Here is a 16,196-nt window from a genome sequence, read left to right as displayed (position 1 = left end):
TTCTGACTAGTAAGGAAACAAAATTAAGACATTAGAATCTCATATTGTATAATAATTAATATTATTAATAAATTATTAAAATTAACGTTTGGTTTGGCTAAATTTGTCATTTAAAACATAATTTAGTCATCATTTCTTAGATCAAAAATAAAAATAAAATTGATTATTTTATTCATAATATGTTAAGTATATTTATATGTTGTTGAAAATAATATGTTGTTTGATTCTATTTACGTATATGAATTTACTAAATTTACAAAATATATATTTATTTAAGATAATATACTATTAATATTCAAAAATGATATATTTTTATGACTGATTTATAATTGTTTTCAATTTACATTAAAAATGTTATTTTGACAAATTAACAAGCGCTAGGGATCTTAGCGACAACTGGTGGTTGGTTGCATGGGCCGGGTGGTGGGTAGCACGGTGCTGGACATGGATACGGCGACGGAATCAAAAACAATTGAGGAAGACCAACTGGGGTTTGGAACGATATCAGGTTTTGAACATACAGACCGGGATTGAAGAGCACTTTTGGTAATGGAGCGGGTGGCACACGACAGGTGAGTTGGTAATGGCGGTGGTAATGCGAAGAATATTTTGTTTGATCGGGAGCTGGTGCACGTGATGGACGTTCCATATATCGTTCGTCGTTGATAACGATAGGCCAGCCGCCCTGGAAGTATGATGGGTGCGGAGCCGGATTGAGTCAGTTTGACGAGCAGATTATGAGCTGGACCGGAACGACGGATTGAGCTGACTTTCCAGCTACTGACGGCAATTGGACTATCAATGGACCGGGTGCTGGTCCTGAGCTAGACCCGAGGTGCAGGTGGAACCGACAGAGTTGTATAGTCGGGCCGGACCACTGATGGTTTCAGGAGGTGCGACAGGAGTGTGGTAGGGTGAATATGGTGCCGCTGCTTTAGAGTAGCTAATAAAGAGGCTAGAACAGCTGACTAATGGGTGGAGAAGGTATGCACGGCGGTTGAGGTGGGGCTGGAAGACATGGGGATGGTAAAGGTGGGGCGGCTGGAAGATATGAGGGTGGAAGTGCTGGGGCTGGAAGACATGGAGGTGGTAATGCAGGGGCTGGAAGACATGGGGGTGGTAGGACAGGGGCTGAAAGATATGAGGGTGGAAGGGCTGGGGCTGGAAGACATGGAGGTGGTAGTGCAGGGGCTGGAAGACATGATGATGGAGGACATGGTGTGGCTTTGACCTAATTATTGAAAAACATGATTATTTATTATTATTTTTTTAAATAAAGTGCAAATTTGTATATGAATAATAATAACAAAAATAATTTCTTACCATAGCCAAGCAAACCACTGCCATGGTGGCTATAATTCCAAAAGTGTTCATTTTTTTGTATTTTTTTTTTTTTTTATTATTATTTAAACACACACTATGAATGTTAAAACGCGAATACTTCTAATATTGTATGTAATGCTATAAAACAGTTCGACTTTTATACTCTGGACAATTTTTAATTTGTTTTACTTTTGTCCACGTTTTAAATTGATAACGGATATGCGATCAATCAAACGTTTTTATAAAATATCTTCATTGCATATGTGTGTTTAACAACTGATATAGATATAGTATATATAATTTATTTCAATAACAATGTATAATAGAGGTCATTGTTGATATTTGTTTTGATCATAATAGTATTAATAATTAATTTTTTTAAAGAAGTCATTATAAATAGGTACAACTCATTAATATTTGGGTTATTTATTAATTAAATATTTTATATTAAGATACTTGATGGATACACAGATAATGGACTTGACGTAAAATATAGTGTACCTACACAATTTTTCTAAATAGATACTTTAAAGTAAATTTACAATTATATAAATATAAATTCTCTGTAGTGTAGCTATGTAACAAGTTAAATTGCAAGTAAACATACAAATCTATTTATTATTAAAATATTTATTTAAACAGAAATTAATCACATTAATTATCTATATATTTAAATATGCCTAATAAATTATAATATTTGTTGATATAAAAGAAAATTAATACAATTTTTTTATTCAATATTCCAATAATATTTTTGTTGTGTTAATATTGTTTCAGAAATATATATTATAATTATAAGTTAAGAGTAAAATATTTGGGATTTATTTTTAATTTACATATGGAATGTACATTTAAAAAACTTATTTTAATTTAAAGACTCAAAGTTTCTAATTTATTGGTTAATTCTAATTTCTATTCAGTTAATATGTAATGTATACTATCTAATTACAACCAGTGTATATGTTTATAATTAAGTAGTTTAGTTTTAATTTTTCAAATATTAAATTATTATTTAAATTAATTTTCCATTTTAATATTTTAAATTATAATATGATTATATCAGAACTCCCAAAATATAACCTTTTAAATAATAATACATTTTTTTTTTCTTTTTTTTTCAATTTAAAATATGTTAGTATATCACATGACATTACAAATCTTAAAATCGAATTCCAAGGATCATGATAATTACATGTTATATTAAATTGTTTAATATTCGTATTAATAGTTAAAATTGAATTACATAATAAATTAATTATTATTTGAATCTTTATGTAATAAAACGTATTGTCTGAGTGAAAAAAAGTATATCTCAAGTTAACAATATAATTTACTTATATTTTTAATCGTGTAATGTATTTAAATTTATGAAATCTCAAACTATACATTTTTCTATTAATCATTCTCAAGAAATATATAAACACTAAATAGGAGTAGAGTGTATAAAATAAATAAAATTTGTATTTATCTTTCATCATTTTTTATATATTTTGTTTTTCAGGTAATACTGATTTTTAGTATTATATTTCTTTCAATTTTTTATCAGACATATATCTATACCAATAAAATACTCTAGTGTATGGATATATATATATTATATGCATTTATAGTTCTTTTAAAATTTAGTACCTAGGTTAGATTAGAAATATATCTAACTATTTGAAAACGTGCGCCACAAAGCGAATTATTTTCAGTTTTGTATTTAAAAAAGGGTTTTACACTTGAACTTGATGGCTTATTAAAAACAAGTATATTTTTATTTAAATTATTTTGAAATTTTTACAGAAATAAAATCGTATTACAACTACTTATAACTTCGAACATGTAATTTATTTTTGATCAAAACTAAACTACTTAAATAAATGTGTTAAAATTTTGTAAAGTATATACTAAACAGAATTTAAGAAATGATTAATCCACTGGCTTTATTTTAATTTGTCTTGTGTACAAAACTTTACAGGGTTAGCTAGCACTATATTATATATTATTTATGTTATTATTAAAATCATTATAAACTGTAAAGTCGCATGAACTTTAATATTGATATAGGTACCATGGAATGTTATAATAGTTTACACAAATTATGCAGTACTATAATAATTACAAAGCAAAACTAAACAATTTTTAATTGTACTTATAGGTATATTATACATTATATTGTTATATTTTCAATTTTTTTTCAGTTGTTAAAATCTTGATCTGAGCAATTAATGTAGATAATTAGACTACATTTTATAATCTATATAATGTATATTAAATTAATTAATTTTTTTTTTTGTGACTATATATGTTAAGAACTAAAAGAATGCTACGAAAATATTACTTTAACTTACATAAAATTATTTATCGGATTTTCAATGAAATTATCAATTAATGTATTAACTACCTACTATGGACGTGTTTTTTTTTTTCAATAACTATAATCATCAACTTATTAGTATCTTATAAATAATGATGATAAGTATAGCAATTTTTGTAATCAGTTTTAAAGAACGTGAAAGAATAAAAAACAATGATTTTTTTTTTGTTTTTCGACTATAAAAATGTAATTGCATCAATGCCATACCTATATGTAATCCTTGTGTTTATCAGCTTTTTGTAATATTAATTTCCCAATAATAAAAGTGATCAACTCAAGAGTTGTTGTGATTTTGGCATTGGCTTGTCTTAGTCAAGTTAAGAATTAAATTTTGAATTCTAATTTAATCAAATATTTAAAATTGTTTTTTTTTTTTTATAAAGATTAGATCAGTACCACATGGGCCATGTGGTCGATATCTTAAATCTACTACTTACCTACCAGATCCTTATTTTTTTCTATCTCTACATTCATGCTTACCAGTACTACCATGTCTAACCACCATCATTCTACCTATCATTAACACTTATTCCTCTTCCTTGGTTAACACCAATACTCCATTTCCATTACCATGCTTATCACTACTACAATTCTCACTCCCTTACTTGCTACAATATCCATAACTGTATTCATCATCATGTTTCTTACCACCGCCAAATTTAATATCAGTTCCTATAACTCCTCTATTATGTTTATCTAGTCCACCCTAGTGTGCACTTCCTCCTTCCCCCATGTATTCCAGAATATAAATATTGTTCGAAAAAAAATTTAATTTTTTTAATTTTTATTCGATTACTGTGTAATCTACTATTACCACGTCTTTCATAGTTTCAAGTTTTCTAGAACGGGTAGAACCATGTTTTTTTTACCAGCTACATATAAGTTTAAACATTATGACATTGCATTTTTATAATTTAATTATATTAGATATTATTTATAGAAATTAATTTTGTATTATTTATAACTCAATATTTTAAATATACGGTTATATTTTATGTAGGGAATAAAAAACTTCTGTATAAATAATTAAAAACTCGTAATAGTTTTTACTCTCTTAAAAAATTTAAACTGTAAGTAATATAAATAAATAAATTTTAAATAATTTAGGGATTGACAAACATGGTTTTGGATATAAGCTTCAACATATTAAACAATATTATATTACACAAATTCAAAATATAGAAAAATAATTGTATAAATATTATTTTATAATAATAATGTTATTCACTACGTCAATTTGTGGTTAAAATGTATCTTAAAATAATGAATTTGTATTTATTATAATAAATATTCAGATTTTATATTATATGTGAAGTATACTATTGATAGTAGAATTTAAAAATTACATTGTTATTATTTTGTGTTTTTACTTTAAAATAAATTATGACAAAATAATTATAATTTTTAAAAATTTGTATTATGAGTGGTTTGTTTATTTAAATGTTTTATAATTACCACGAATACATAATACTACTAATAAGTAATAGCATTGAGTATATATAGTTAAATGGTAATAGCAAATAGCTAATAATTATTATAGTTGTATAATGTATATAATAATTAGTAATTAAATATTAATTTTATTAATAACAATAATTTTTATATTAACTGCAAGTATTAATGGTCTGCTTGTATTATTTATTAATTTAAGTTAATATTTAATTTTGGTTGTTTAATTTACTTAACTATATAAATTTTACGTCACAATACTACATTAATTACATCCACTGTCAAACTATATAGGTACAATAAGTTTTGGATCAGTGTTTTAAAATAATATCATGCTTATCTAATATTTGTTAACTTTTTCTTTTTAGTAATTTTCTTATGACTCTGACAGAGCAAGAACCTTAAGGGTTGGAGGATGACATGCCTTTAACATTTTTAATTTAATCACTCATATAATAAGTGCGTGTGACTTAACGCTCAATTTTTTTTCAACTATTTTAAAATGAACTTATGAGAAACATTGTATTATCAAATATTATACATGGATATTAAAAAGTTTATGATAATACATTTTTAATACTAAAATAATTTGTAAATTTATTCAATTTCAACAAATTTTCGTAGATATCTTAACTTAGATGCAATAATTTACCGTTTTTATTAAAAAAACATGATTACAATAGAAGATTAAAAAAGTTTACTCATAGATAGGTTACTTCATGAATGTTTATGATTTTTACAAACAACGTTTTAGTTTGATTATAAGTAATAAGTATAATTAATGTTGAGCTATAATAATATATATATATATTTATATTTTAATCATAATATGACAAAAATTAAGTTAAATTGTTGTCCAAACGGTACACTATTTTATCTGTTCCTTAAAATTATATACCTAATCTATTATATTAAATTTTATGAGATTCAATTAAAATAAAGTGTCTAAGTAAAGTTATGAGGATAACATATTTTTCAACACTATTGGTAATTAAAAAATAAATAAATTGTTCTTTCAAGTAAAAATAAATTTTCAACAGCATCATGTATATTAAAATTAGTACAATTCCAATTTAATATACTAGAGGATCATTGATAACTACTACAGAGTTTTTATTTTGTTTAACTGAATTTAATCTTTATTTGATTATTGATCCAAATAATATTAAAATAATGTTGCTTAAATCTTTTATGATTTACATTTTAAGTGAATAATCTGTAACACAACTTTATGTAATATTATAACCTTATCATATTATACTTAGAATGTATTTGAGGAGGTAATGGGAATATATTATTCCATAATTTATATTTTTGTACTGAAAAAAATATTCAATGAACCTCTTAAAAATTACACCCAGTTGCAAGGAAAAAGAGCTGATTTTTAAGTCTAAAAAATCTCAAAATTATATTGATTGTGTATTACAGGCTATACTTTTAATCATCTTCCTTTCAAAACGTAATTAAAAATAAATAAACATTTTATGATACAAATTTTCACTATTTATTTACTTGATTACAATTTACAAATGGTCTAAAATAATAAAAACAATAAGTTATTACGCTCTTTTTTTATCAATCTGAAAATATTGGTTCGGCAAAACACCGGGTGGTAAGGCATAAACTTTTGGAATTTCAAACTGTGATTGACAATAGTTCTGTTGTGACGTTCTTCCATCGATCGAATTGAGACATGATTTTGATGGATGTGTGGTAAAAAATATTTTTGGTGGTTCGGGGGCAGATAATACTGTTTGGGTGGTTAGAGGACTAGTGTTTTGTCCTTCATTAATCACTATTGGACCAGGAGTGCCGTAAGGCATGATTAAAGGTGGCGGTGCGGGATACGGTTGGGGGATGGACACAACGATAGATGGCGGAGGTCCAGTCGGTATGATTATCGGTGGGGGTTTGGGTGATTTGTTTGGTAAATTTATATACATTGGACCTAAAGCAGGACCGGGTACTATTATTTGTGGTGGCGGCGGAGGCAAGGGTGGTAGTTGAGTGAAAACCGTGTTCGGCTGCACGGAACCAGGTGGCGGCAGCAGACCGGAATATGACAAAGTTTTCAACAACGGAAATAGCACGGCACGTGGTATAGAAGAAATTGATGTAGGAGTGGCTGAAGAGACAGCGGCGAGCAAAACGAGAACAGAGATTGGTGACAGTTCATTTAGAACCGTAGGTGATGACGAGACGGCACTCAATAGTGCTACGAGCGTAGGAGGTGGCAATGTTTTGAAAAGCTCGGGCGTTGCTGACAGCGTGTTAACAATTGACACGATCGCTGAAGGGGGTAGACCGTTGAGGGTTGACGATGAACACAAAGTTGTTAACAGGGGGGCTAATGAAGAGGGAAAAATTGGAGGCTGGTCCGCTTTCAGAGAACTGTCTTGTAGACTTAAGGCTGCTTGGGAACAAGGAACCGAGGAAATCCCATCGGAAACCTAATTAAAAAAGATACATATAATTGTCAATATTAAACTTTAAATCTAATTTCTAATTAAAGAAATAATTGTATACTATATCAGTTGATATAAAAGATATTTGTTATCAATGTTCGATAATTACATAGTATTTAAAAAAAATATTTATACAATAGGACAATAGATTTAAACATTGAAAACAATTTATTGTTTATATTTTGATCGCTCAAAATGTCTCAGTGATATTATTACCTTAAGATCCAACAGGCACACAATTAAGCAGGCAACTAAAGTTGACCACTTCATTCCAAGACTTGACTGGATAATGAGTTTAATCTTAATGCACTCTTAATATGATACACACTTCCTTATATATGTAATTTGGAAATCATTGGATATAATGAGATGATAAACGAAAACGATTTCACTAGTGTAGGTCCGTTGTACGTGATGCAATGGTAAACGAGTGTGACGATATATCTATGTCTGAAAATCGTCGAGTATATATTATACATGGACGACTGATCAAATCTATAGATAAGATAGCAATAATATTATTATTATTTTTAAATTGTGTTACAATTTTTTTTTATGTTATTGTTAATAATTGATTTGATTTTTGTAAATATAAAAATTCATTAAGTCAAATTTTATAATAATAAACTTAAAAAACAACAAAAACAAATTTCTAACAATTTGTATTTAAAATAAAAAATAATAATAATAAATGATCCGTCTTGGCATTCGTACAATTTCAAGGATTAATATAACTAGCTAGGTACTTATATATTTATTTTTATTTACTCGTCATAGTTCTATCTTTGTCAAGAAATATATTTTTAAATATTATAATTACTTATAATTTTTCCAAAAAAGTATAACTAAAAATTATTTTTTTGACAGATTTCAATAATTGTTTATAATTTAATCACATTCATACTAGCTGTATAGCACAGCCATAAATTTCATTTTTAAGATTTTGATGTAAAAATAAGAGTATTCAGATACACAACAAAATTATTTTTGAAAAACTTTGGACTATTTGTTGTTTTGTCCAAAAGTTGTATGTCTCTAGATGACATATATTTTTCAAAAGTATGCCTTTCAGTTATTATTTAATTGTGCCTAGAAATAATGCTTGATTTTATAATCATTATTCGATTACAAAATATATTTATTCTATTCAATTTAATATTCTTTTGATTTTCAATATAACGATTTAATTATATGATAGGTAACCATTTTTTTTCAAAAAAAGCATATTATGATAAATTTACAATATATAAATTACAGAAAATATAATACCTATAAATTTATAAATAATATATCATACATTATATAAATATAAATTAGTTTTTTACCGACCAAAATTTAAAAAAAGTTGATACAAATTTTTATGAAAATAATTATTATAATTAATTTTAAGACTTTGTGACACAGGGTAATACTTTAAAATTTTACTAAAACTGTTAAGGTATATAGGTATTTAGTTTTTAGTACTTATCGAAATTTAACTATTTTTAAATAAATAATCAAAAAAAAACTCTTCTTATCGACAATATAACGTTATACCTAACATGTTGAGCTCATGAGAATTTTTCAATTGTGTTACCAATGTTTATCAATATTATTTTTGATACATTCTGAGTAGTTACATATACGTTATGAATGTAAATGAATAACTTAAACAATATCTAAATTAACTTAGGAATTTTTAATTATTATACATCATTTCTCGGACAACTTGTTTATTAATAATATCCATTAAGTATTTATTTTTTCATTTATTTGCAGTTTTAAAAATGCTTCAGCACATTGGATACTATGAAAACTATTTTCATTATCTATTAATCATTACTCATTTTTATTTTCAAATATCAAATTAAAAAAAAATGATTTTAGTTGTGTAAAATATGAATAGATTACCTACATATTTATTCAACAATTTTATCATGGTTTTACCTAACATTTCAATTCTTACTGTTTATAAATAAAACATGTATACTATTATATAATATTATATATTAATATAATAATCTGGTCATTTAACGTATTAGATTACATTTACTATATATTTATTAATTTATTAGAAATATAAATCCACAAAATTAATTAAGCATATTATGTGATTTTAGTTATTAAGTCGTGAATTAATATATTAAATGTGATATTTATGTTTTTTAATTTAATTTTTTTTTTTTCATATTAAAAATTTCAACATCATTTAATTAATTTTATTAATGTAATATGATTAAACAAAAATTTAGTAATAATATTATATTGTCACATTGAAATATTCAAATGTTTATTGTACTGCATTAGTAATGTTATTATAACGATATACAATATTACAAATATAATTTTATTTCAATCAATAATGATATAATGACGAAAATAACGAGAATCGAAAAAATTAAATTTAATTCAAATTTATTTTCCATATTTTTTATTTTTTATTTTGAAATGTGTTGTTTTAACTTTACTCTTATTTGTAAGTCATAACAATATTATTACTCATTACCTACTAGTAAACTTGTCTGTACTGTCTATTTATAAGAACGGTGTAGTTCCTATTGCTGTTTTGAACAATTTATTGTTTTGTGTTTCTACATACATCCAAAACATGTCCACAACAGTACATACCTACCTTCTATACTTTAAAACACTTGTAATTATTTTTTAATATTTCAACGGTCAATGACGTTATGTTTATTATATTTGTAATACTGCATAAGTCTTGTAAATAACAATTTCAAACATAATTAAATTAGAACCAAATAAGAGTACCTAGTAAGTTTTTCTGACTTTTTTCAATTAAAAACGACGTATTCACGTCCATTAAAATCTATAATAATGCATTACTTAATTTAATTCAAAATCTCTAATGTTATCATTTTGATACATTATATGACAAGTATTTCGTGCATATATTTGTATTATGTACACAAGTTAATGTTTACAAATTAAATTTTCACAAGATTTTTTTCCTAAATTGTATTTAAGATTTACAATGTTTCTTAGAAATAAGCAAATAAATTACCTATATTTGTAGTGTAAGTAAAAATATTAAGTAATTATTAATGTCTTACGATTTATCATAATATGACAATGATTTTAATAAACGTTTTATTTTATATATGATTAACGGCGTGTTTCCATGTTTTAGTTTATGAATTTTGGTTTTTTTTTTTAAATAATTAAAAACTAGAATTATTGTGATATTATTTACGTATTGTCATTAATGTTAATAGATCATTGAATAAAATCAAAGTTATTACTTCTTATCTGATATTTAAGTTAAAATTCTGTGTTTGTTTAATTTTAGGTAAGTTACTAGTAGGAAATTGGATCTAGTTAGTACTTTTGAGAGATCAAAATTAAAAATTATCAGTATTCTTTTTATAAATAATTAAGAAAAAAAAAAGTGAAACATTTGTTAAAATTTTAATATAATTACTTAACCTAACTTTTATTACCAAGAAATGAGACTGTCTTCACGCTCATAATCGTTTTTCATCATATACAAAGATTTATCATTGAACTTAAATTTAAAACATCCATCACGATTACAGTGACTACTCAATAACAAAGACTACTTACGAAGTACAACTGACACCTACTGTATAGGCATATGATAACTTTATTAAAAATTACAAAATAAATATAATTGCAATGTCATAGAACTGATGATGATATAACGACCAATATTTTTTTATAAATGATATTTTCACGTATTCACGAAATAATATTATTAAATGTTTATATATTAAAACTGGTATTTTTAATTGGCTTACAATATTATAATATTTATCTAACTTAATTTTATGAAATAACAATAATACATATACTCGTATTTATAATAAATAATATATGCACTAGAAGATTGAACGAATAAAAAATATGTATGTATTTATTTAAGAATGATTAAAAATTGTTTAAATGTAATTTTCAATACTGTCATTAATATTATATTATATTTTGATATTAAAATTGGTGTGGCGCTTAATATAACAAAGCAGTAATATTTGTTGGAGACGAGTTTAGTAAGTGTTTTCAGCAGGACATGGTTCTGGTACGGTTGATGGTAGTGTTTCTGGTACAGTTGGTGGTGGTTCTACGGGTCCAGGTGGTGTCAATAATGAAGGAAAAAAGTTGAAATCTGGTTTAGAAAAAGGAAATGGTAATAAGGAAGAAAAAATTGGTGGTGGAAAGTTATTGATGAGTGCTGGCAAAGGAAATGAAAACGGAAAGTTAAGACTTTTGCAAGGATCCGGAAATCTATTGAAGAATGGGTTTTCCGGTAACGGCGATAATGATTCTTCAATATCTGAACAGTTAGCTATGACCTTATTAACATAAAATAAAATAGTTTTGTGAGATGTAATAGTTTTTTTCTCCAATATTATATATATATATACATACTATTTCTTACCATGACCGAAAAAATCATTGCCAAAGCTACGACGACTCTTAATGTCGTCATTTTGTAACGAGTGGACCGTTAACACGACGGAGAATATTGCGTGCAAATCATTTACCCGGCTAGGCTTTTATACTTAAAACATTAATGTTTTGCTATCCTCATCAGCACGTTTATTGTAACCGATTAGAACAGTACTATCAGCTAGTTAACAATTTTGTTTGTAAACTATAGATTAGCCATTAATAAGATAAGATTAATATACTGTATATTGATGATAGAAAGTTGAGTATAATATATATTAACAATTTATTGATCAATAATTTATTTATGATCATAAAATACTATTTATACTTTCTTTTTATTTGTATGAAAAAAAAATAAAAATAATTTGACCCTTACTTAGTAATAAAAATTGAAATACTACTTAAAACAATTAAACAATGTTTTCAATAACTTAGATGAGCGATGGTCAACAATGTGTATCAGTTTTTCAGAAAACATTTTTATATGCCATTGAACAATATAATTAAACTAATATTGTATACACCGCCAAAGATTTCAAGTATTAACAGTAAATTTTACAATAGGAGAACGCCATAACCGCATATGTTGTCTCTGTAGTCTTACATACATATAATATTGTAAATTTTTGTTTAGTAGGACCCATTACATATGTTGTTAGCTTTAATATTAGAATAAATTTACCACCTATCAATGTTAAAAATTAGAATATTATTAGTGATATAGCGTATAGGTATGAGCATTTCAAATTTGTAATACTACATTTTGATATTGCAATATCTTGCTTAAAAATTAAAATATCGAAACCTTAAGAGGATGCTGCAGGTCATAATCTTTGTATTACAAATGGATAACATAGTATATGTGTATTTAGCTGTTTAAGTTGTGTTATTAGCTTAAGTATGAGAATATATTGACCTATTATCAAACTTAAAAGTAAGAATATTATCTATGTTAAATCGTTGCATTTTAATAATATTTTAGATTCTAAGAGAGTTACTAATTAATACGTAAAATTATATTATTTAAAACATCTACTAAAACATAAAATATCCTAAAAAATAAATAAAAAGAGAACACAGATAATGTTTTTACCTTTTAGTTTTATATTAGGTAAATTCACAATAATATTAAACTAACAACATATAACTGTTAAACTATTGTACTTAAAAATTGGTTTTTTTGCGTCGATAAGATGAAGACAACACGTGTGAGTAGAACGTTCTATTAACCAAATCATATAATTGATTTTTTAGTAAAGGATTTTCAAGAATATCATAAATTTGATTTTTAGTCTTTGCAGTATAATGATAATTTTTTATGATACCCCAATGCTACATATTACAGAAAGCTAGTTTTAATCAGTATATTTCGAATAAAAACAACCCTGATTTACAAAATTTTATTTCATTGATTATTATTAATACCACAATATATACTATCCAAATAAATTATTCATAAATAGGTTTCTCATAAAATATAATCCATTATTATATTAGAATTACTAAGTGTTTATAGACCTAAAAAATATTGCAATTAATTTATATTTTAATTTATATGATTTTAATTTCTAGAAAATAATGTCAAACTAAGGTTAACATTTCAAGATGTTTTCAAAGAAATATCCAAATAACAATACTATATTGTTCAAATACATATTTGTAATAAAAGTAGATTACTACATTTTAAAACGTTACAATCAATTGGATAATAACTGATCATGCTGTTTTAACAAACAATATTATATTGTCAATTCTATCGACCATATCAATTCATAAACACTGGTTATCAGTTTAAAAGAACGTGGAAGTTAGACAAACACAAATATTTTCAAGTATATAAGAGCCAATACTAATGATTTATGAGAATTATTAATTGTATTTGTCATTCGGAAAAATAATAAATTATGAACAGTTTTGGATTTATAACATCTTTGGCGGTGGTTTGTTTGGCTAAGGTAAATAATTAAATAATTAATATTAATTACATTTTATTTAGAAAAAATTAATAACTCCATTTTTTCAACCATAATAAGGTTGAAGCAATACCATGTGGTGGTTGTCCATCACCTTGCTACGCACCACCACTACCTCTTCCATATCTTCCACCCCCATGTCTTCCAGCCCCTGCACTACCACCACCATGTCTTCCTGCCCCAGCACTTCCACCTTCATATCTTCCAGCCGCCCTACCTTTACCATCCCCATATCTTCCAGCCCCACCTCAACCGCCGTGCATACCTTCTCCACCCATTAGTCCAGCTGTTCTAGCCTCTTTATTAGCTACTCTTAAAGCAGCGGCACCTTATTCACCCCTTACCACACTCCCTGTCGCACCTCCACTGAAACCCATCAGTGGTCCGGCCCCGACCGTAGCTACAACTCTGTCGGTTCCCGCACCTGCACCTCAGGTCATAGCTCCGGGACCAGCACCCGGTCCATTGATAGTCCAATTGCCGTCAGTAGCTGGAAAGTCAGCTCCAATCGTCGTTCCCGCCGGTCCAGCCGCTAATCTGCTCGTCAAACTGACTCAAAGTCCGGCTCCCGCACCCATCATACTTCCAGGAGCAGCACCTGGCCCTATCGTTATCAACGACGGAAATGTAATTAAGGAACAGTCCATCACATATGCACCAGCTCCCGATCCAAACAAAATATTCTTCGCATTACCACCACCATTGCCGACTCCACCTGTCGTGTTACCACCCGCTCCGTTACCAAAAGTGTTCTTCAATCCCGGTTTGTATGTTCAAAAACCTGATATCGTTTACCAAACCCCAGTTGGTCTACCCCAATTGTTTTTGATTCCGTCGCCGTATCCATGTCCAGTACCGTGCTACCCACCACCCGGTCCATGCAATCAACCACCAGTCCTAGCTAAGATACCTTGCGCCTGTTAATTTGTCAATAAAATCACCACTTAATAAATATTGTTAATATATACACACTAAAAAATGTTACAAGCAATGAATTTATTCTGTTAAATGCCAAATTTATAAGTACTTATCTATAATATAAATACTTGTCATTACCTATTAAATTGGTTTTATTTTATTGGTATCACAACACTGTAGTTCAGCGGTTCCAAGCACTTTACTGGGGAGGTGCTATATAAATATTAATATTTTACTCGTACATATACATTATAAGTACTAATATAGTACTATACACTAATGAAAATGTTTGTTTCATTTATTTAAGGAAGACTGGATTGATTTTTTTTTATTTTTGATAAATGCATTGAAATGTAAGGTGTGTTTGAACCAAAAAAATTTAGGAACCAATGTTATACTTAATAAGTACAATTTAATTTGCATTTCAGTTTTTAACAATTTAATTGTGTCTAGTTACTATTCTAAAATAATATTTATCATCATTTTTAATTATTGTTATTGAGGAGAGGATTTATTAATTAATATATATACATATATATAAATATTTAATTTTTTTCACGCTTAACCTATTTATTTATTATACCCCACCTTTTTGAATTTATATGGGTTTTATATTAAAATAATAAATAACTTTATAAGTAATCTATTAAAAATAGTATAGATTGTGAAAAATGAAAATTTAAAATATTTAGATTAATACTTTACTGATAGGTATGATCTATTTACGTAAAGAAAATATTGTTATATAATACGAGTGGCTAATAATTAACGCATCAAATAATATTTGAAAATTACTTTTTGTAAAATTTGAATTGATAAGTGCACAATAGTTATGTTCCTTATTTCTAACATTAGATTTAAAGCTTTTTAAAAGATTTAAATTGGGATTAAAGTATTTTGATAGCCGTTTATGGTTAAAACGATTCATCCATTGATTAACTTTTAAATAATTTAGACAATAGTGATATTACTAATTATTTAGATCATGTATGTGAATTTATATGTATAATATCGATATGAATATAATCCACAGGTACTCAATAGGTTCGTAAATTTCTATGTTTAAGGTATTTATGTGTTTATAAGTAGGTATCTAAACTTAAAAATCAAATATTACGATAATATATCGACATTTTTACACTTCAAGTTCATTGATTATTTGTTGCTACATATTTTATGTTTTTTATATTTTACTACTTCGACAGTGTAGGTGTATTAAAATTAAATATTTTGTTATAACATTATGTATCTTCTTTCATTGTATCAAAAACCTTTTTTATATGAATTAAATTTTATATA

The 16,196-nt window shown here is 26.4% G+C and overlaps 2 protein-coding genes and 1 pseudogene across 2 annotated transcripts; 1 reads left to right on the top strand and 2 right to left on the bottom strand.

Moving 5' to 3' along the window:
* Positions 1-367: 367 nt before the first annotated feature.
* LOC112600165 lies at positions 368-1,347 on the bottom strand (annotated as a pseudogene).
* A 5,343-nt stretch (positions 1,348-6,690) lies between these two features.
* Positions 6,691-8,371, bottom strand: LOC112600164 (leucine-rich repeat extensin-like protein 1). Its single transcript, XM_025347336.1, has 3 exons — positions 8,365-8,371; positions 7,813-7,907; positions 6,691-7,581 (listed from the first exon to the last, which is right to left on the bottom strand). Exons 1-3 carry the CDS (start codon positions 8,369-8,371, stop codon positions 6,691-6,693), a joined length of 993 nt encoding a protein of 330 aa, XP_025203121.1.
* A 5,539-nt stretch (positions 8,372-13,910) lies between these two features.
* Positions 13,911-14,903, top strand: LOC112600208 (vegetative cell wall protein gp1-like). Its single transcript, XM_025347386.1, has 2 exons — positions 13,911-13,961; positions 14,040-14,903. The coding sequence occupies exons 1-2, from the start codon at positions 13,911-13,913 to the stop codon at positions 14,901-14,903; spliced, it is 915 nt and encodes a 304-aa protein (XP_025203171.1).
* Positions 14,904-16,196: the final 1,293 nt, after the last annotated feature.

This window comes from Melanaphis sacchari, unplaced genomic scaffold (genome assembly GCF_002803265.2).
Source record: "Melanaphis sacchari strain LSU unplaced genomic scaffold, SCAv2.0 Contig61_pilon_pilon, whole genome shotgun sequence".
Lineage (NCBI taxonomy): Eukaryota > Metazoa > Arthropoda > Insecta > Hemiptera > Aphididae > Melanaphis > Melanaphis sacchari.
This window is presented reverse-complemented; position numbering and strand designations above follow the sequence as displayed.

Excerpts from the sequence above, each read along its gene's own strand:
- LOC112600164 (XM_025347336.1), bottom strand. Across the intron at positions 7,582-7,812 it reads TGTGCCTGTTGGATCTTAAG|GTTTCCGATGGGATTTCCTC; the intron begins GTAATAATATCA and ends TTTTTTAATTAG.
- LOC112600208 (XM_025347386.1), top strand. The coding sequence starts at position 13,911 with ATGAACAGTTTTGGATTTATAACATCTTTGGCGGTGGTTTGTTTGGCT. Across the intron at positions 13,962-14,039 it reads CGGTGGTTTGTTTGGCTAAG|GTTGAAGCAATACCATGTGG; the intron begins GTAAATAATTAA and ends AACCATAATAAG.